Genomic DNA, 23,725 nt, shown 5'->3' with positions numbered 1-23,725 from the left:
GATCATCTCTAAACCACAAACCACTAGTCTATTAGATAATTTTTCTGTCTTTCCTGCTATCGCCTATCCTCTTCCACAAATGCAAATGTTCCCATCGGTTGACATCATGCAAACTAAACCCATACAGTAATGGAATCCAATGTGTACACCTGGAGCCACCTGCGGTTTCTGCCTTCTCGGGTCAGTCTTCAAAAGTTCAAGTCAGCATCATCAAAGGTTATATGTGCTAACTGCAAAGAGCTAAACCAGCACTAAAGCTACCAACCTCTCCCTACGCCTCCATAGCAGAGCTCCCTGAGAAGGAGAAGAAAAAATGGTTGCACTGCTCTATCTTGTCATTCTTCCATTGCTCTCCATCCAGATTTGCTCTGGAGCTTCGCCATGGCAGACCATGACCACCGGCTCACACATAAGAGGAGAAGACCATGACAAGATATTCCTCCTCTCTCTAGACGCCACTTTCTCTTGCGGCTTCCATGAACTTGGAACAAATGCTTTCACCTTCGCCATCTGGTACACCACCAACACCACCGTGAGAACCGTCGTCTGGACGGCAAATCCCTACTCCTCGGAGAGTGGCTACTCTCCGGTGAACAAGTACGGCTCCAGGATATCGCTGAACCGCGATGGCAACCTGATCCTCACGGATACCAATGGGACAACGGTGTGGGAAAGCAAGACGTCGTCAGGGAAGCACACAACAATTACCCTCCTCAACAGCGGCAACCTTGTGATCAATGATTCCAGCAACAATATTGTGTGGCAGAGCTTCCATTCACCAACTGACACCTTGCTCCCGGGGCAGAACCTGACAAAAGACACAAGGTTGGTATCTGGTTATCATCACCTCTATTTTGACAACGACAATGTCATGCGACTGCTGTATGACGGCCCAGAAATTACAAGCATCTACTGGCCAAGTCCAGATTACAATACTCTCAAAAATGGCCGCAATAGATTTAACAGCACCAGGATAGCAGTTCTAGATGACATGGGTAATTTCGTGTCAAGTGATGGATTCAAGATAGAGGCTTCAGATTCAGGTCCAGGAATCAAGAGAAGGATCACAATCGATTACGATGGCAATTTCAGGATGTACAGCTTGAATGCATCAACAAGGAAATGGGTCGTCACAGGGCAGGCTGTAATACAGATGTGCTATGTGCATGGATTGTGTGGAAAGAATGGGATCTGTGACTACTCTGGTGGTCTTCGATGTAGGTGTCCTCCAGAATATGTGATGGTTGATCCAACAAATTGGAACAAAGGATGCAGACCAACGTTCTCAATTGACAGAAACCGAGCACATGAGGATTTTACATTTGTCAAGCAACCCCATGCTGACTACTATGGCTTTGATCTGTCCTCCAATCAATCCATCTCATTTGAAGCATGCTGGAACATTTGCTTGAACAGCAGCATCTGCATATCTTTCACATACAAGGCTGGGGATGGTTGGTGTTACACTAAAAATTTACTCTACAATGGTCAGCGGTACCTGTATTTCCCCGGAGATAACTATATGAAAGTACCAAAGAGTTCCAACAGTTCAACATCCTTAATCTCCAAACAAGAAAGCCTCACCTGCGGACCCCCAGGTTCTGAGGTCATGCTAGGATCAGCAAGCATGTATGGAACAGAAAAAGACAACATAATTTGGACATACTTGTATGTCTTTGCTGCAATATTGGGAGGTCTAGAGTTGCTTGTTATTGTTACAGGCTGGTACCTTTTCTTTAAGAAGCATAACATACCCAAATCAATGGAGGATGGATACAGGATGATCACAAACCAGTTCAGGCGGTTTACATACCGAGAATTGAGAGAAGCAACTGGAAAGTTCAAAGAAGAGCTTGGGAGAGGAGGCGCTGGAATTGTTTATAGAGGATTACTTGAAGATAAGAAAATTGTGGCGGTAAAGAAGCTTACAGATGTTCGCCAAGGAGAGGAGGAATTCTGGGAAGAAGTGACCCTTATTGGAAGGATCAATCACATAAATTTGGTCAGGATGTGGGGTTTTTGCTCAGAAGGGACAAACAGGCTATTAGTGTACGAGTATGTGGAGAACGCGTCACTGGATAATTATCTCTTTGGCGAGAGGAGTACAGAAAGACTGCTTGGTTGGAGCCAAAGGTACAGGATTGCGCTGGGCACAGCAAGGGGCCTTGCTTACCTTCATCATGAATGCCTTGAGTGGGTTGTTCATTGTGATGTGAAGCCAGAAAACATACTCCTAACTCGAGATTTCGACGCCAAAATAGCAGATTTTGGACTAGCCAAGCTTTCAAAGCGAGATATCACCAGTTTCAATTTCACCCATATGAGAGGCACAATGGGCTACATGGCACCAGAATGGGCACTGAATTTGCCGATCAATGCAAAGGTTGATGTTTACAGCTACGGGGTCGTGCTTATGGAGATTGTGACTGGAATCAGGGTTTCTAGTGGCATAGAGTTAGATGACAGAAATGTAGATTTTCTGGAGTTTGTCCAGGAGACTAAACAGATACTGGCTACTGGAAATGTCAGTGATATTGTTGATCACAGACTGCATGGCCATTTTGATCCAGAGCAGGCGATTGCAATGGTGAAAGTAGCTTTTTCATGCCTCGAAGAAAGAAGCAAGAGGCCAACAATGGAAGAAATTGTCAAGATTCTCATGTCATGTGATGATGAAGAAGACTTCCACCCTACCTATTCATATTGATTTGCAACAGATGCAAATATTTGAGCTACGCATAACAAGATAGCTTTGATGGGGTTATTGTAGGCACAATGATACAGATGAAAAGAGCTAATGTTTGCAGATCTGAATTAATGTATTGTAAATTTTATCAGGTTTTGCCTTTCAAGGCAACAAATGAATAGTATATTGAACTCTTAGCGGTGGTGTTTCCTTTTTCTCACTACGATTGACAATTAAGACAGTGGAAAAAGCACAGCCCAAGAACTCATCTCCCAAAACATTTTCACCATCATAAGGTTCTGCATGTTGTTGTTGCAAACAAAACCAATAATTATTATCCCTTCCGTTGATAGAAAACTAGTGCATACACAAAGAAAAAGAACATAGTTTGTGCATACTGACGTCAAAGGAAACTGTTTATGTTTTCTCACACCAGGAAGCAGCACCCACGCAATGTATTGTAAACAGCTATTTTGCAGCAGTAAAATGAGGACAACCGGCTTCCTTGCATGAGCTGTTCTGACAGCCAAACTTACGGCCTTGGACTTACTTTGCTACACCAGAATTTTGAATGCAGAGCATTGTCAGGTATTTAAAAATGAGATGTTCCTTTTTTTTTCTATTTTTCAATCAGAAGAGGAAATGAGTGTTAATTACTAGTAATTAACATGGAACTGCTTCCACATGACTTTATTTCCTGTCCCTATAGCACCGAGGCAAGGGATAAAATATTACTGCAAACCTCTAACATGGTAACCGGTCTCCTGAATTCTGTAAACACATATCGAGTGATTTTATTTTTCTCAAAACCAGAGAAAATTGAGATATGGAAAATCTACTGCCAAGCGCTAACCCCTCTCATGTTGCCTGAATTACGTAAACATGCATGAATTAATTTTAGTTTTTTTCAACACTAGAACCAAATGAGGTATAGGAACAGACCTAAACCCTGACAAGGCATAACCAAAACCATACAACATCCACATGGTTGACATATTCTGGGCAACACTAGGTATCAAAAACTCAAAACCGATCAAGTGTGCGTGGACCATTTAATTCAGAACGTACCCCACGTAGGCTAACGTGCCATTTCTCCACTCCACAGCTCCACAGGATCATCGACTTCTCTAAGAGCGCACGCCGCCTGGGCTGGACGGAACAGAAATAGGTGAGCCCGATGCACTACTATATAAACCCCTATATATATCGAGCCCGATGCACTACTATATAAACCCCTATATATATCGATCCATCACTGTCGGTTTCTAATAGACCGGCAGTGATGAGGAATCACTGTCGGTTTATAAGCTGTGCGGAAAAAATACAGTTATCGTGGCTTACTAACCGGCAGTGATAAGGGCATCACTGCCGGCTGTTGGCTTGAGCCGACAGTGATGCTCTGCTCCATCTTTACTTTTGGTTTAATCCACCAACCGGCAACGATAGCAGGGCATCACTGCCGGCTTGTTATATGAACCGGCAGTGATGTCTCGACTATATAAAAGTCACTTTCTCCTTTCCCAAGCCCGAGCACACAACAGAGAGGAGCTCTGTTTGTTCGATAGCGGCTATTTTTGGTCACCAAGTTTTTAGTGGCGTCAAAATTTTGAGAAATCCTCATACCCTAGGTGTTCCAAGGTATGTAACTTCATCTCTAATCCATTTTTAGTTGAATTTTATTTACTAAATTGCTCTACATTTTGAAATGATGGAGATGCATCTATGGCCATGATATTTTAAGATAATGTAGATGCAATTATATCTCATTTATTATACGGAAGCTTCAATTAGTAGCTTACGGTGGAAAGTCTTTATTATTGTTTTACATTAGCTATAGGTTTGAGCATATTTATTTTTTATTTTTAATGAATTAGAAAAATTAGCAATAAAATTAAGATATATAGCAAGCTTTAATTATATTTTTTATATTTTAATTAATTTAGCAAGCTCCAATATAGAAACTTTAGGTATGAGCATATTTATTTTTGATTTATAATGAATTAGAAAAATTAGCCATGATATTTAGGTATGTTGTAAGCTCTAATTAAATTTTTATATTTCAATTAATTAGCATGCTCCTATATGAAAACTTTAGGTATGAGTGTATTTATTTTGATTTTTAATGAATTAAAAAATTTCTTCATGATATTAGGTATGTAGCAAGATCCAATTATATTTTTTATATTTTATTTAAGTAGCAAGCTCCAATATATAAACTTTATGTATGAGCGTATTTTTTTTATTTGTACTTAATTAGTCCTATAAAAGGGTTGAATAATAATAAAAAATTCTAGGGATGGCACCAACAAATACTCATCGGAAGCGTACGCGAAAGCATACAAAAGGCGCCTCCTCCAACCCGGGCCAATTGCCGGTAGGAGATGACGAGGTAATTTATTTGTTGGTGATCACAAAATCTTCTAGATGTTATGAATTTGGATTTACAATAATGATATAATTGTAGATGGACAGAAGATGGATGTACGATGCGAGCCGTGTGAGCGCAGAGTACAAGAACGGCGTGTATCGTTTCCTGGTACAAGCCGCGGCGCACAAGTCAAATACACAGTCTCAATACATGTGCTGTCCATGTGTCGATTGCGAGAACAAGAAGCAGTTTTCCACCACCTAGTAGATACATTCTCACTTGATGCCAAGGGGCTTTATGTCTAGCTATACTCTTTGGACCGAGCACGGTGAAGCTGAGATCGTACAGGAAGGGTAATACATTGGTAGAGAAGACGAAGACTTGTGCACTGATATGCCGGCTGACGAATACACCGATATGCCGCTTGCCGGAGATACGTTGGTCGATGATGATCTAGAGGAGATGTTGGCCGACGCCGACAATCTGGAGCAGATGTTGCGCGATGGGGAGGAGAACTTCACCAATGAAAGAGAGTTTTAAAAGTTCCAGCGTATGGTAGAGGACTCTAAAACACCGTTGTTCTGGGGTTGCAAGAAGGAGCACACAAAGTTGCGTATCGTGCTTTCACTACTACAATTGAAGGTAAGCAACGGGTGGTCTGATACAAGGTTCACAGAGTTGTTACTGTTCTTGCAGAAATTGCTTCCAAAGGAAAATGTGCTGCCAGAAAACACGTACCATGCCAAGCAGGTTGTGTGCCCATTTGGGTTGGAAGTGTAGAAAATACATGCATGTCCAAACGATTGCATGTTGTATCGCAAAGAGCATGCAGACTTGGAAGCATGTCTCGTATGTGGTGCATCACGGTACAAGCGTGACCGTGATGATATCGATGGTGAAGGAAAGAATAAAAGGCCTCCTGTCAAGGTGATGTGGTATTTTCCTATAGTCCCCTGTTTGGAGCGTTTATTCACGAACAAAAGGCATGCCAAACTGATGCGGTGGCACGCCGAGGAGCGCAAGGATGATGGAATGCTGAGACACCCCGCTGATTCTACGCGGTGGAGAAACATCGATAGGAAATGCAAGGAGCCCTTTGCAGAAGATGTGAGGAATATAAGATTTGGGTTGAGTACGGATGAGATGAATCCATTCGGCAACATGAGCAGTAGTCATAGCACTTGTCATGTGACTCTATGTATCTACAACCTTCCTTCTTGGTTGTGTATGAAGCGGAAGTACATTATGATGCTGATGCTGATACCAGGGCCGAGGCAACCTGGCAACGATATCGATGTATACCTGAAATCATTAATAGAAGATCTTGTAATACTGTGGAACGATGACGTGTAGGTATGGGATGCATACAAACAAGAGAACTTCACTCTACGCGCAATGCTATTCGTAACAATCCAGGATTGGCTAGCCCTTGGCAACCTATTGGGCCAGACTGTCAAAGGTATTGCTTGGATGAAACATAGAGCTTGTGGCTGAAGAATAGCCAAAAAATAGTGTACCTAGGTCATCGTAAATTTCTTCGCAAGAATCACCCGTACCGTAGCAACAGGAGAGCTTTTGATGGGAAAGTTGAGACTCGATCACCTCCTAAGCATCGCACTGGGAGACAGGTATATGATATGGTAAAGGGACTTAGGGTTATCCTTGGAAAGGGACGCGGGAGTACACCGGTTCCGAAATCTAATCTTAGAGCTTCTATGTTCAAAAAGAAATCTATTTTTTATGACTTAGCTTATTGGCCGAATTTAGTGATTCGACACGCAATCAATGTCATGCACATTGAGAAGAATGTGTGTAATAGCTTGATTGGTACGTTACTAGACATACCTAGCAAAACAAAGGATACACTCGAAGGACGGAAGGACCTGAAATGTTTGAAACTCAGACAGGATCTACATCCCGAAGATATGGAAGAAGGCGACAAATATCTTGGTCCCGCTAACTACTGTATGAGCAAGGCGGAGAAAATTGCAATGTATAAGTGCTTGCATGGAATCAAAGTTCCATCGGGTTACTCCGCCAACATAAAGAGACTAGTAAGCATGAAAGATTTGAAATTAACTGGTATGAAGTCTCATGATTGTCATGTGATGATGACACCGATGCTTTTAATTGCAATTAGAGGTATTCTGCCGTTGAAGGTCCGGAACCCAATCATAAAGCTGTATTCGTTTTTCAATACGATATCACAGAAGGCCATCGATCCGACCAAGCTAGATAAGTTGTAGGAAGACGTGGTTGAGACTCTATCCCAGCTTGAGGCGTTGTTTCCTCCATCATTTTTTGATATCATGGTGCATCTCATTGTTCACATTGTGAAAGTGATATGGATTTTTGGCCCCGTGTTTCTGCATCATATGTACCCTTTCGAGAGGTTCATGGGAGTTCTGAAGAAATATGTTCGTAACCGAAATCGGCTGGAAGGCTACATGGCTAAGGGCTGGGGAACTGAGGAGGTCATTGATTTCTGCGTCGACTACATGAATCTCAAATCGATTGGTGTGCATGTGTCTCGCCATGAGGGGAGGCTACAGGGGAAAGGGACGATAGGTGCAAACTCATTCCGCACTAACAACCCTGTTTCATTCATGCAAGCACATTTCGCAGTTCTGCAATAATCAGTTGTAGTGGACCCATATGTCGAAGAACATCAGAAGATGCTACACATCATAAACCCAGGGAAGTCTGATGTTTGGATCACACGAGAGCACCAAGATCATTTTGGTGCCTGGTTACGTAGATAAGTGATGTATAAGCAGATAGAGTGTGCTTAGTTGACTGTGTTGGCTCACGGACCGTCAACTACAATCCTCACATTCCAAGGATATGACATAAATGGCTATACATTTTATACAAGAGCTCGGGATAATAAGAGCACCAAGCAAAATAGTGGTATCCGTATAGATGCCTACGACTGCAATAAAAATAGGGAGACCTACTATGGATTTGTAGTGGAGATCTGGGAGCTCAACTATGGAGTGTTAAAGGTTCCTCTTTTTCGGTGCCAATGGGTCAGACTCCTAGGGGGTGTCAAGACCGACAAGTACGGTATGACTACAGTGGACCAAAAACTCATTAGATACAGAGAAGAACCATTCGTACTTGCGAATGATGTTATGCAAGTCTTCTATGTAAAGGATCAAGACCCGGCTAACAAGGAGGAGTGCCACGTGGTTCTTCAAGGAAAAAGAAAGATTGTCAGAGTGGAGAATATTGTTGACGAGGAAGACTATAATCAATTCGACGCGCTACCTCCTTTCGGAGAGGACGTTGACCTAAGTCCCATGGAAGACACCGACAAACCTCCCTATGTACGTCGTGATCATAATGAAGGGCGAATCATTAAGACAAAGTAGCTAAATTGTATTAATTACTATGTATGAATTTGTTTTAGATGCAATTAATATACCTCACTTTTGTTATGGAACCTTCAGTTTCTAGTTTATGGTGGAAGATGTCTTTATTATTGAGCATATTGATTTTTGATTTTTAATAATCAATTAGCAATGGCACAAGCTAGCACTATTTCTATGATTACTATTTTTTATTTTTAATGAATTACCTATAGTTATGAGCATATTTATTTTCAATTTTTAATGAATTAGCTATAGTTATGAACATATTTATTTTATTTATTTATTGTATTAGAAAATTGAACTAGAAAATTTAGGTATATACAAAACATAATTTTGGTATATAGCAAGATCAAATTTAAATAAATATGTATTAGGATTTTAGGTCAACAGAATGTTAATAAGTATAGATAGTACAAATTAAATCGAAATCATTTGAGTAGCGCAACGTTTTGTTCGGTCTTACTTATGCAGGTCGTGGGTTCGAGTCTCTTTGCGCGCGTGCGAAACTTTGAAAAAAAATTTGCACCCGAAGCCACCAGCAGGGAAAGGGGTTTCACTGCCGGTGGACATATTAGGCCGGCAGTGAAACTACTTTCACTGCTGGTGAAGTTATTGGATCGGTAGTGAAAGTACCCTTTCACTGCCGGTCGTTATATTGAGCCGGCAGTGAAGGTACCCTTTCACTGCCGGTGCTCAAATTGAGTCGGCAGTGAAAGCCCTCCCCTATATTATATTGTTCGACGCCTGCCTTCTGACACTTAGAAAAATTGAGCCCTGCCTGTGCCCTCCGTGACACCGCTGGCTCCTCCCTGACACTGCCGTCCCCGTCACATCCTCCCCGACGCCGCCATCCCCACCGCATCCTCCCTGACTTCGCCGTCTCTGGAGCCTTGCCGTCCCCATCCCCAGAGCCCCGTCGTCCCTGTCTCGAAGCTGAGGCTGCCGTCTCCGTCCCCTACACCGTCGTCCCCCCCGTGCCCCTATCCCCTACACCGCCGTTTCCATCCCCTACACCGCCATCCCGCTCGTGCCGCCATTGTCTGCGCCTACCCGCCTCGTCGACCGATAGAGCAAAGGTAAATCCCCAGCCCTCCTTGGTATTGGGTGCCTCACCGATCGCTATCAGTTTGAAACTTGGTATTGGGTGAACTATGAGCTGTGCTGAAACACCATTGTGATTAATGAAGTAGAACTAGATGATAATGTATCATAGTTGCATTGGTAACAGACCGAATTGGTAACAGAGGTCCCTTTTCACAGTTTATCCTGGTAGTGGTGTAAAGTTTGTTCTGCTAGAGTTCAAAAACCAGCAGGTAGTTTGCTTGATGCAGTTTATTCTTCACTGATGCAGTTTATTTTCATCCATTGTGATTATTTTCATAGCACATGTATGTTAATTGTGACCGATGTTTGCTTGATGCATGCTATTATCGGGCAGTTTGATATGTGGTTATTGAGAACCAATAGGAAGAAATGAAGTATGATTGATGTATCAGATTGTCATCCAATTCAAACAGCATCCGTATACAAATGAAACTTGTAATCCAAAATTCACAAGGGAGTTCACTACTTGATCATTGCCTAGGAGAAAATAATCACATTTCCAAGCATTGCATACTATTCATGTACGAATTGCACAAGGCTGGAGTCATGCATGTAGAAAAAAAAGAAGTACAGAGGGTGGCATGGTATAGGAAAATATAAATAGTGGCGATGATGATATGGCTCGAGGATGCTTCAACATGGCCTGTTTAGAGAGGAAGCATTCTTATCAAGTCAACATTTATGTGCCAGTCCTACTAGTTCAGAGAGCAGCTTCTCTCAAGACGAGCTGGACGCCCTATCTGAGGTTGACCTCTAGAGTTTTCTTTTAGCTGGGCTAAAAGAAAACTCTAGAGGTCAACCTCAGATAGGGCGTCCAGCTCGTCTTGAGAGAAGCTGCTCTCTGAACTAGTAGGACTGGCACATAAATGCTGACTTGAGAAGAATGCTTTCTCTCCGAACAGGTAATCAGTATTGAAGTCCTAATAAGGCCATTTTATCTTTTCTTCGCAGTAATATTTTTTGGTGTTAGTGTGGTTTGTAGTATATCATTTTTGCATATTCTCTAAAATTTAGGACTGCTATGACATGGTATGTTGTTCATCATGGTTAGCAAAGTGGAGTGTTCTTTAGTTGGGAGGAATGCCACGCACAAGTTAATGGATTCAAAGGAGCATGTTACAAAGGATACAAGTCCGAACACGAAGCTGCTGCGGCATACAACAGTCAAGTCATCCAAGCCGAGCTAAAATTGGCTAACTTTGAAAATAAGAAATGTGATTTCATGTGTAAAGATATCATAATCCTAGTTCTGGTTGTAATCATCATTATTTTGCTATGTAAGATGATGTCACTTGTAAGATCAATGTGTCAACTGTCAGTACCTTTATGCCTATTTTTCTTTGTAAGATGCAACTTTTTTTTGTTAAATGTGGTCGTAACCTATCGATTCCTTCATGGTTATCTCACTCTTTCGACAACCTCCCTCCCTCCTTCGTCAGCTTTATCTCTATCTTCCTCCTTCCTCTGCTCTTTATATGTAGAATACTAAACCACTCGTCGTCATCGTATGCAGAACTCCCAAGAAGTGATGGCATCACCAACCGCCAATCCAAGCTAGATGTTAGAAGGAGATGTAGTGCCGCCATCAAACATTGAAGAAGGTAGCCCGAGCCACTACCTCAACCTGGACCAAACAGACGCATGTGGAGGCGATGAGGTAATTTATAAGTAGATGAATGCATCTGTTGTACATATTATCATATAGGTTCCCAATAGTTTTTTCGCTTATGCGCAGATGCTTGATGCTCCGGAGGGTCACGACATGAGCAATCCCAGGAGCGGCATCATGTCCGAGGTCCCTCGAAGATGCCTACGGGACGATTTGTGATCACGGAGGTCTCACCAGCAAGGGAGCCAACTGCACCAGAGAGAGTTATGGGGCCATACAAGTCAGTCTGTGGGATTGCTATTAAGGATTACGTGCCCATCAGCTACAGATTGTAGACTGGTGAATGAGGTGATCCGCACGTGGTTCTTGATTCGATCAAGAACGATATCTTGTGGCCCTAGATATTAGAGAAGTTCAACTTCCCTAAAGAGACAGATATGGAAGTAGTTAAGCGTAAGACGCTAATGATCATGGGCCTTTCATTTAAGAACTGGAAGGGGACACTGAACATAACGTATGTGCAGAAAGGTACAACACCATATTTCCGTAAATGGCCATAATTGGAAGATCATTGGCAAGCCTTTGCGGAGTACAAGTTGTTGGAAGAAGCACAGAGGTTGAGTGAGGTGAACAAAGCAAACTCGAAGAAGAACATGTACCCCCACAGAGTCGGCAGTCGTGGGTACGTGAGGAAAGAAAGGCAGTGGCAACAATAGCTATATGAACTGTGAGAGAGAGGTGTCACGCCTGAGACGGAGGGCTGGAGCAAACGATCAACACACTTCCTTCTTGGGAGGGGTGCTTCTTACTCGTTTGATGGAAACTTATCCTTTACGACCTCCAAAGACCTGGAAGCGACGCAAGATCTTGCAAAAAAGCTTGCGGAAGCCCATGAGTAGTCTTCACAAGGCTCTTTCAAGACAGACAGGGATAGGGATGAGCTCACCTTGGCCCTGGGAAATAAGGAGCACGGTGGTCGCACACGAGATGTTGGGGTGATGGGTTGGAAATTTGGATTCCCAGGCGACGTCGACAGTTACAAGAGTCGAAAGAGATCCCAAGCAGCGCAAGAGGCAGAACAAGCTAGGATGATGGAAATGCTTGAATAAGAGCTAAAAAAGGAGAGGGAACATACAGAAGAAAAAATAGCACAAGCAGTGTCCCAAGCGCTCGTGCGTCAATGGGGTGCCATTATGAGGGAACAGGAACGGCCGAAAGCGTCTCCTGATGGTGCGCACTCTAGTCCCGGTGGTCGTCAGAGTAGCTGTGTGTCTACGGGAGTTCCGGGAGCTGACTACATCACTTATCCTGTAGACCTCATCACAGCACGGACACCGTGTGAACTACACATTGGTGCTAGGAACATTACAATCAAGGTGGCTTCCGGCGTGGCTTATCCCCGTGGCTCCCATGAACAATTGCACGGACGTCCAATACTAGAGGGCTACGCTATCGTCGAAGTAGATGAGGTAGTTGACCAGTACCGCCATGTTGAGGTGGACTACCCCGCAGAGGAAGGGGCGAACACTATAGGAGAGAACGAGCACACATTCATCGCGTGGGAGAAGGCCTACATAGTGTTTCCACCAGGGACAGCTCCCGAGAACCTCTACTCTTCAGTACACCTTGGGCCGTCAGCGCCTCTTAGATCTCCCTCTCCTCACCCATCTCCTAGAAGAAGTCCACCTCCTCAGCCATCGCCACAAATAAGTCCACCGCTCAAGAAGCCAGCACCATCAAGAACCCAACCATCAGCTCAAAAAACACGATCAGGTTCCTCAGCATCCAAGTAGACTACATCATCTAAAAAGTCAATGGCATCTAAGAAGTTGGTGGAACCAAAAGATGTCTATTCACTCACTGCTGAGGAAACCAAAAAGATTGTGGATGTCAGTGTCACGTCTCATTTCCATCCTCCACCACCTCCACCGAAGCCTGTTGTGCCTGAAGATGCCGTGAAATTTTTCACGAAAATGGCCAAAGTTAAACAAACGGGGGCATCTTCAAGAAAGCCGCCGACTGACTATGAACGTATCAGCAAGAAGTAGGCCAATAGCAAGTCAGGCCCAATCATTAAGGATGCTCCAAGCATTGCGGACTTCCTAGCTGAATCAAGAATAACAGCAGAGGAACTAGCACGGCTTACTGTGGGAGCGGATATCCAAATTATGGATGTTACATGGCCATTTGAGTTGACCAAACCTTTGGTCAAACTAGATATAGAAAGAAACCTTACAACTCAAATGTGCCGATTATATCAGTGGTACTTGGAGCATTCCAGACAGGGTTTTCAGGCGTTCCCCGTAAGATATACAAATGATTATTTCCTCAACGAGGATGGCTCCTTCTAGGTGTATTTCAAGAACTTGTATGAATTGTATAAGGTAGATGCCCTCGATGTGGCTATAGTCAGAGTGTGGACTCTGTAAGTGACTTATGCATATAATTCACGTTATATGATCTTGTACCTTGAAATTGTATAGCTAACTTCTCTCTTTCGTAGAATGGAGATCCAAGCATGCGGACAAGACTTAGATAAGAAAGTAGGATTCATCGATCTTGGGCTTGTGAACCAGAAACTTATAAGGGAGAATCCAGACTTCACAGAGGACTACTTATTGAAGTGTCTGCTTCACCACCAATACAAGAAACTCATACTCTTACCCTACAATTATGAGTACGTGTTTGCGCACTAGGGCGTCCTCATTTTATGGGCAACTAGATTCTAGTACTAATGTGCTATGGTGACATATTCTGCAGTTTTCATTGGATCCTCCTTGTCATCCACCCAAACTTGAGCAAGATCATTGTCTTGGACTCACAAAAGAGAGATCAGACGACTTACCAACACCTCATCGACATGCTAAATAGGTTAACTCGATCATTTAATCTTCTCGACAATTGCATCTAAGTTTAATTGGTATTCATATTCACGTACAGGGCATACACAAGATACCGAAAAAAGAGTATCATCTACTTTCCATTCAGGAAGCAATATGATGTAAAAACTGACTTTCTGATACGCAGGGAATATTCATGTCTTGAATTTCCTACTGAATAAAAAGGTTCAATTAATTCCACTGATGAATCCTTTTCTCTTGAAGTGTATGAGGTAGGCAGCCGGCAACAATCTCTGCACAGTTTATGTTGTTACTAACATGCACGCATTCAGCCCGGACGGAGACGCTATTAGGTTCAATGATCTTGAGGTATGAAATAACATATCGATACCTTCTTTTCAATTTATATACGTGTTCAAGGACTAATTCTTTCGATTCTTCAAACGCAGCATTCCAAACTATGCACAAATGCGTTACAACCTGCAGAAATACATGCCCTTCAAGAACAGATCGTCGGGTTCTTCTTAGAACATATTATCATCCCAAACAGCGAGTTTCATGAACCGATCGTGCCATCCACACGTCACAGATCTTCAGATGACACCATTCCATCTAGTAGAGATTATGCGACAAGGAGGAAGGCTACCAAGGGGCTTGACAACGTATTATATTTCGCCAAATGACACGATATTAATGTATGTCATTAATTACTATTTATTAATGAATGATATGAATTACTATGTATGATGCGAAGTTGGTATTGACGGGATGGCCTTCCAACGATGATGCGAAGGAGGAGCAAGAAGCAACGGCCAGGAAGCGTGCCCAGGAGGAGGATGAGAGGCTGGCCCGTCAGCTGTGTGCTGCGGAGGAGCAAGAAGGTGCATTCCGTAAGTGTGCCCAGGAGGAGGAGGACGAGAGGGTGGCCCGTTAGTGTGCTGCAGAGGAGGCCGAAGGCTCAAACCGTAGAGGTGTTCAGGCGTCAGACTTCGATGTCTTTGACACGCCAACAAGCCTAGAGCTTAGGCGACGCTGCGGTCGATCAGGTGTGGCCGGGTCCAACGCTCCACCACCATCGCCCCCCCCCCCCCCGCGTCCCCGGATGTACACACGCCAACAGTAGACAGTGCGGAGACACGGTCCTCATCATGGGAGAGGAAGAGGTAGAGGTAGTGGGATACTGGACTGGCTGAACTCGACCGACTTTTCAGGGGGTGACCTGTGAGAACTATTATGTACATATGTGTGTTTGTCGATGTCTATGACTTGAAATATGTGTTCATTACTATGTATTAATGAAGGTGCATTTATTATTGATTTACATTAAATATATGTATCATTGTATGCATGTATTGAGAGAGAGAGACGGAGGGATGAGGAGTGAGAGGGAGTACAGAGAGGACAGAGAGAGGGAGGAGGGGAGGCAGGAAAGGCAAAACACTGCTGGCTGAAGGATTTAGCCGGCAGTGATGCCTTGGGTATCACTGCGGGCTGAATCCTTGAGCCGGCAGTGATAAGGCCCTTCACTGCCAGTCCACCGAGCCGGCAGTGATAGTCCATGACTATCACTGCCCGTTGCCCACTGTCGGCTCCAAAACCGGCAGTGAAGGTGGTTTTGGAGCTGACAGTGAAGGGGGTTTCTACAGTAGTGACGAGTATTAATAGCTAATGAGCTCAGTGCCAGCCGCCTGCGGCAAGCACGGTGGCAAGGACGAGAGGGCTTAAACCATTGTAAATGCTATGAAGTCGGGCCATGGCGTGGCAAGGAGTGCGACAAATGCTCGAGGTTGCTAGCAAGTGGGCCAGTTGGAGGTTAGTATCTGGGCTGGTTGGTGCCTTGGTGGGCCACTCCATCTGCCAGCTTGGAAGAATACGACAACAGTTATTTTCAGCACAAGGTAGACTAGTACCACTATTTACTGTTTACCAAAGATTATATCTTGGCACTTGCTATCATACTTAGAGTCTCTCTAAATTATTGCTTGAGTCTATTTGTCCTCTCTGAACCATAAAATCAGATATCTCACCTCCTTCAACTATTCAAACCACTGTAATTTACCTTCTTAACTAGTTTTGATGGTGATTTCATTCTACATGGCGACAACTCAACCTGCTAACTCACCAAAGAGTTAAATGGTTTTGATGACATTGAAGGTCACCACAGCATCAAGAACACAGACATGAAGTCTCCGAATCCAAGCCGATCTCATCGGTCACATCGTTGTTCCCGCTGAACTCGTTGTTGATCTGCATGTCATCGTTAACGTCCTCGGTGTGTTGTTGCATCGGCCATCAACTCTATCCATACGAGGCGCGAGCATGAAGCTCATCGCAATAGTTGAGGGAAGCAATTTGGGAGCTCGCCGGAGACAAGCGGTGCCTAGATTGAACATCAGTAAGGGGCTCATGGCGGCAGCTCGCTCGAGACTAGCGCAGGTGAAGGGGTTAATGGCTACAGAATCAGTGGACAACCGCGGAGCTTGTGGAGCTGATGAATTGGATGGAGTGGCGTCGAGACAACGGGTGACGGTGGCCCGAACGACCGAAGCAAGGGAGGCCACAGTGGGCGGGCTTCCACGATGTGTCACGGTGGCAACGAGCGGCATGGCCGGCTTCGTGGCCTCACACGGATAGTGTCAATGCGAGGAATCAAGCGGTGATGGATCCTATCGGCGGCACAATGGCGAACAATGGCAGTCGGAGCAGGGCCACGACGATAGCTTCACATAGCGGTTCGCCGCCATATAAGGGACATTGGGAGATTTGTGGTGTCCTGGAGATCATGCATGCGTGGTGAATTAGTTGGAGATGCACCCGAATCAGCGGGGTGTCGGAGAGGGGCGATGGTCGAAGCAGGGTGTCAACGTCGGAGAAGATGGGCTTGGTTCCACTGAAATTGAGCACGGCAGCGGGCGCATGAGCATCGCTTCGACACGAGGAGTCGGTTTCTAAAGCTAGCCGGCGATGGAGTGGCTTGGGTGGAGCTGTCCATGGCAGCCAGAGGGGAGAGAGAACGTGCTACGCGGCAGCGGCACTACGGTGCATTCCTAGCCAAACTGAATGGTGCTCGAGCATCAACTCAATGCATGGAGTGAATCCCCTCATCGACATGAGCCGGAGCTTGCCCTGGTTGGGTCGTCCACAGATACCTCGAACTTGAGCGCGAGCAGCGCCAGACTGTCCGTGTTCAGCACCGTCGCCGCGTGAGCTCCATGGCAGCGACACGGCCCCTACTATTGGCGGCGCTGCAGGAGCTGCTTCGCGCGTCCGCCTATGCCATCGGCCGCGTGTGCCTCCTCTGCATGTCAAAACATGCTGTTTGCAGTCACTGCACAGCCCCACGACGCCTCCCCTATATGTCAAAACGAGGGAAGAAGAAGAGGTCGAGATGTTATATGACATGTGGGGCTTACTACCACGTGTGATTCACATTGGATAAAATCACTGTCCAAACCCACTCAGCGAGGAAACATAAATGATTTTAATTATTAAGGGGGTCAATGTACCTAGTTTTTCGGTTGAAGGAGCAAAATCGGATTGAAGCAAGAGTTGAAGGAGCCAAAATAGCCTTTTTTTTCTTAATTAGATCTTCGAGGTAATGAAAGCCGAATCACGGGCCCTGCTGCCTCTTATCCTTAGAAAGAATTATGGTGGCATCTAAAATAATTTGATACGTAAGAACACTAGCGCAATCTTAGGATGTCACACACTCACGAGACACTGTAAAGAGATGCTACAACAGAATGAAGAACACCGAGAACCGCAAGGATATCACGAGGAGATAGACTACCGTGTCCACAGAAGGCCAATGGAGACCTAATCAATTTGCCTAGATCCGATTGACGTGGCAGCTTTGGCTAGTTCTCCGTCGGAGCGTTATAAAATAATTGACAAATGAGACTCGAGAAGACAACGACTGAACAACAAACTATACAAATCAGGTTTCTTGTGAAACAACCAAACGGAGTTAGAATCTTTGATAACGTCTTCATGACCGTGTAAGAAAATAGATGTGTCGTGATAGGAAGGTACGAGGGTAAAAAAGAAAGGGAGGGACTACATGTACGGTGCATGTTGCGTGAGTCAGCTCTTAGCACTTGTTCCCACTTGCCGTCAAAAATAGAGGCCAGAAGGGACCCCAAGTATCCAACCCATAGTCATGTGTATTAGTAGCACAACGTAGAAAACCAAACTAAACATGACCATGATGGCGACCATTCTTTTTTTTTTTTTTTGGGAAGCTGCTAGTTGATCACATGGAAACAGGCCTAAGCGCACAGACAGCCATGAAGTCCAACTATACTTTTTTTTAGAGTGAAGTTCAACTATACTGACTGAATTACTGTAGACTGTATTGCAGAAAAAAATACATTACTGCATGGAGATCTCTACCAAATAACCAATACTACTACTTACAACAATTTTCCAAGTAACTTAGGATAGACTAGAGATGAAACTCATAAGATCTAACTAAAAAGATGATGTGAAAATAATAATTTTAATAAATATACTAGTAATAGTAAGAAAATAAAAGTAATAACGGTATAAGGAGATTGATGTATAAGTTATGGTTCTGACACATAGATTGCTAATTTTTACGCGTTTTTATTCATAGATAGTTCTTTGGGGATATTCTATTCCTTCAAATCTCTCTTTATAGACTTCTCCCATGTTAGGTTTGGTTGAGTCCTGCCTCTCTTCATATTATTAGCGCGTCTCAGTATCCCGCGATGCACAGATAACTCAGGAGGTCTCCGTTAGATATGACTAAACCATCTTAATCAATGTTGGACAAGTTTTCTTCAATTGGCACTACCCCTACCCTATCACATATATCATTATTTCAGATTCGATTCTTTCTTGTATGACCATAAATCCATCGCAACCTACGCATCTCTGCTACACTGAACTATTGGACATGTCACCTTTTAGTTAGCCAACATTCGACGTAATACAACATCACAGGTTGAATCACCGTCCTATAGAACTTACATTTAAACTTTTGTGACACCTTCTTATCACAGAGGATGCTATAAGCTTGGCGCCATTTCATCCATCCAGTTTTGATTCTATGACTAACATCTTCATTGATATCATTATCCTTCTGTAGTATCGATCCCAAATACTGAAAGATTTCCTTTTTGGGAACCACCTCTCCACCAAGACTAACGTCTTCTCACTCAAGCCTAGTAGCATCGAAATCACATTTCATATACTCAGTTTTGGTCCTACTAAGTCGAAAACCTTTCGATTCTTAAGTATATCTCCACAACTCTAATTTTCTATTAACCCCTATGGTACTCTCATCAACTAGCACCATATTGTCAGTAAAGAGAATATACCAAGGGATATCCCCCTGAATGTCCCTTGTGACCTCATCCATCACCAAAGCCCCCTGAATGTCCCTTGTGACCTCATCCATCACCAAAGCAAATAAATAAAGGCTCAAAGCTGACCCTTGATGTAGTCCTATTTTAAGCGGAAAGTCATCGGTGAAACCTTCACTTGTTCGAACACTTGTCACAATATTATTGTACATATCCTTGATAAGGGTAATGTACTTTGTTGGGACTTTGTATTTCTCCAAGGCCCATCACATGTTATTTCTTGGTATTTTATCGTAAGCTTTCTCCAAGTCAATAAATACCATATGTAAGTCCTTCTTTTGTTCTCTATATCTCTCTATAAGTTACCTTATCAAGAAAATCACTTTCATGGTCGACCTCCCAGGCATGAAACCAAATTGGTTTTTAGTAATGCTCGTTATTCTTCTTAGACGATGTTCAATAACCCTCTCACATAGCTTAATTGTATGGCTCATCAACTTAATTCTACAGTAATTAGTATAACTTTGAATATCTTCATTATTCTTAAAGATTGATACTATATACTTCTCCATTCTTCGGACATCTTGTTTGACCAAAAAATTAGGTTGAAGATTTTAGTTAGCCATGCTATTGCTATGTCTCCAAGACATCTCCACACCTCAATGGGGATACTATCAGGACCTATCGTCTTACCTCCTTTCATCCTTTTTAAAGCTTTCTTGACCTCAACTTCATGAATCCTCTGTACAAATCTTCTGTTGGTATCATCAAAAGATTTGTCCAGCTCAATGGTAGAGCTCCCCTTCTCCCCATTGAACAGTTCATCTAAGTACTCTTTCCATCTAGCCTTGATCTCATCATCTCTCACCAGAAGTCGACCGGTCCCATCCTTGATGCATTTGACTTGGTTGACGTCCCTCGTCTTCCTTTCATGGATCTTGGCTATCTTATAGATGTCCTTTTCTCCTCCCTTTGGGCCCAACCACTGATAAAGGTCCTCATAAGCCCGACCCCTTGTTTTGCTCATAGCTCATTTTGCGATCTTCTTTGCCACTTTGTACTTCTCTATATGGTCCGTACTCATGTCACAGTGTAAGCATCTGAAAATTTCTTTCTTCTCCTTGATAGCTTTTTAAACATCTTCGTTCCCCTACCAAATATCTTTAGCTTCGCACCTGCTTCCATTGGTCACCCCAAACACCTCTGAAGCCACCTTCCTAATGCAAGTTGGCATCTTTATCCATATGTCATTTGCATTCTCTACTTTCTTGCAAGAGCCCTTGTTAATAACCCTCTTCTTAAAATTCTATGCCACCTCTCCTTTGAGCTTCCACCACTTCATTCTTGCGATTTTGGCGCCTTTGTCCCATTGAACACGTATGCGAAAGCGAAATTCAACCACCACAAGCTTATGTTGAGGGACAACACACTCCCCAAGTATCACCTTACAATCTAAGCAAGCATGTCTATCCTCTTTTTTTTGCAAGGATAAAATCAATCTGGCTAGAGTGGTGACCACTACTAAAGGTCACTAAATGGGATTGCCTATTTCTAAAGAAAGTGTTAGCTATTATCAGGTCATAGGCCACAACAAAGTTCAAAACATCCTCTCTCTCTTGGTTCATACCGCCAAACCCAAAGCACCTAATGGCCATTGAGGTCTCCTCCTATGAAAAGCTTCTTGCTAATAGGCACACTACTAACCATGTCATCTAGGTTTTCCTGTAATTGTCTCTTGACACTCTTATTGTGACCTACTTGAGGGGCATACAAGCTAATAACGTTCAAAACTAAATCCCCAACAACCAGCTTAACAAGGATAATCCTATCTCCGTGCCCCCTGATGTCCACCACTCCATTCTTGAGGCTCTTGTCGATCACGATGCTCCATTTCTACTCGTGATCCCCATGTACCATAGCTTGAAGCCAGTATTCTCCACCTCCTTCGCCTTTTGTCTTTTCCATTTAGTTTTCTAGACGCATAGCATATTTATATGTCTCCTAACTGTTGTATCAACTAACCCTTACAACTTACCTGTTAAGGACCCCACGTTCCAACTGCCTAAATGGATCCTATTCGGCTCGGCTAGCTTTCTCACCCTTCACACCCATCGAGACAAATGCGAATACCCTTGCTCATTTTTCACTAGCTAGTGTAGCACACCAATGGAATAAAAAAAGGACATCATTTTGTATTTTAAAACAAAGAAAGAACCTCGCTCTTCGTCCAGAAGAAAAGAAAGAAAAGGAAGACTACTCGCCAAATAAGATCACAATCTGTAAGGGCAGATGTTCAATACGAGAGTAACCCACATGACTAAAGTAATATTGTATATTCTCATAGCACTGCAAGCCAGATGAACTCAACTTCGGTGGAGTCCTTCCAGTCATAACCAACAGCTTCGACACATAACAGTGGCAAAACAGGCAGGAGAGGAAAGATTGAAGGAGCCTCACATGCCACAACGTACATGAAGAAACCAAATCTTTTTCTTCCCATCATCACCCCCAACAACCAGAAAGGATGTCAGACCATAAGCACAGGTTCCTCTATCCAATCTTTGTTTCCTTCCTCTCCGTTCAGTTGTGCTCTCGTACATCCCCATGGCAGACCATAAGCACAGGTTCATCTCTGCAAGTAGATCACAGGGAGACCTTCCTGGTCTCCCCAGATACAACCTTCTCCTGTGGCTTCTACTCATATGGAGAGGGCACAAACGCCTACTACTTCTCCACCACCTGGTTCACCCACGCCACCAACAAGGTTGTTGTCTGACAGCAAATCCTGGCTCTTCGGTGAACGGCCGTGGCTCCAGGATCTCCTTGAACCGTGAAGGTAACTTGCTCCTTACTGGTGTCAATGGCTCCACGGTGTGGGAGATCAAGACAAGTTGGGGAAAGCGCACCACAGAGTAGCTCTCCTCAACAGTGACAACCTTGTAGTCAGGGCCTCCACTGATAAGGTAGTATGGCAGAGCTTTGATTCATTGACTGACACCTTGCTTCCTTCACAGCGACTGACAAGAGAAACAAGGTTGATCTCTCGATCTGGGTATCATGTCCTATATTTTGACAATGGCAACATCTTACGTCTCCTGTACAGTGCACCAGACATCACAAGCATATACTGGCCAAGTCCAGATTACAATGCACTGCAAACGGACGAGCTAGATTCAATAGCAGCAAGATAGTAGTCCTGGATGATGATGGCAATTTCCTGTCAAGTGATGGATTCAGAATGACAGCTTCAGATTTAGGATTCACGGTCAAGAGAAGGACCACCATCGATTATGACGGCAACTTCAGAATATATAGCTTGAATGCATCAAATGGCAAGTGGACTGTCACAGGGGAGGCTGTACTGCATATGTGATATGTGCATGGGTTATGCGGAAAAATGGAATTTGTGAGTACTCACTGGGTCTCGGATGCACTTGTCCTCCAGGATACGAGATGACTGATCCGACGAACTGGAATGAAGGATGCAAGCCAACATTCAGCGTCAGCTGTGGGTAACCACGAGAGGATTTTACATTCACCAAGATTCCCCGTGGTGACTTTTATGACTTTGATCCGACTTCAAACAAGTAAATCTCATTCGATGCATGCATGCAGATATGCTTGAATTGCTGCTTGTGCTTATCTTTCGCATACAAAGCTGGAGATGGTCTATGTTACACTAAAGATCGGCAATACAACAGCCAGCCTTATCCTTATTTTCCAGGAGACAGCTACGTTAAACTTCCTAAGAAAGTCACTTCAACATCTTCGGCTTGCAAACATTCTGGTCTTACCTGCAGCCCAAAGAATACCAATATTATGCTAGTATCTGTTAAGGCCCATATTAACCCATATCATGGCTATATATCCACATCAACCCTAACAACGTGATTGTCTCCTTAAAATCTCCAAGGTTGGTAACATGGTATCACAACCATGGATTAGGGTTAGGGTTAAGGCTAATCAAAATTTTAACCCACCCACAATCCATTCACGTCGTCATCCATTGCCGTCATCTCTGGACGTCATTCTTCATTAGGCCACTCGTAACATCCCAAATCCGTAATCACGTAATTAAACATAATCATACTTCTTAAGCATTATGCTTAATTTTGTGAAATTTCATTTTTGAACAGCGGAGCACTTCGTTTTGAGTCAAATGGATAAAATCGGGAGAGAAAAGAATAGAATTCGCAGTAAAAACAGACTTCTTTCTCTAGCACGTGGGTCCCACCGGAGTGGACCAACCACTCTCTCCTTCTCTCCACTTGGGTAGCAGCCCACTCCCTCTCTCACTCCCTCCCTCACCCATGCTCCTCCCTCTCTCTCTCCCTCCCTCACCCGTGCTCCTCCCTCTCCAACCAGCCAAGGCAAGCAACAGCTCCCCTCTTCCTCTCTCACTCCCTCCCTCACCCAT

The 23,725-nt window shown here is 43.8% G+C and overlaps 1 protein-coding gene and 1 pseudogene across 1 annotated transcript; both read left to right on the top strand.

Moving 5' to 3' along the window:
* On the top strand, positions 1-2,779 carry LOC133909952 (putative receptor protein kinase ZmPK1). The gene has a single exon (XM_062352477.1). The coding sequence runs from the start codon at positions 314-316 to the stop codon at positions 2,705-2,707; it is 2,394 nt and encodes a 797-aa protein (XP_062208461.1). The 5' UTR covers positions 1-313; the 3' UTR covers positions 2,708-2,779.
* Positions 2,780-21,832: 19,053 nt separating this feature from the next.
* LOC133904171 (putative receptor protein kinase ZmPK1) lies at positions 21,833-23,199 on the top strand (annotated as a pseudogene).
* Positions 23,200-23,725: the final 526 nt, after the last annotated feature.

This window comes from Phragmites australis, chromosome 2, assembly GCF_958298935.1.
Source record: "Phragmites australis chromosome 2, lpPhrAust1.1, whole genome shotgun sequence".
In the NCBI taxonomy this organism is placed as follows: domain Eukaryota; kingdom Viridiplantae; phylum Streptophyta; class Magnoliopsida; order Poales; family Poaceae; genus Phragmites; species Phragmites australis.
This window is presented reverse-complemented; position numbering and strand designations above follow the sequence as displayed.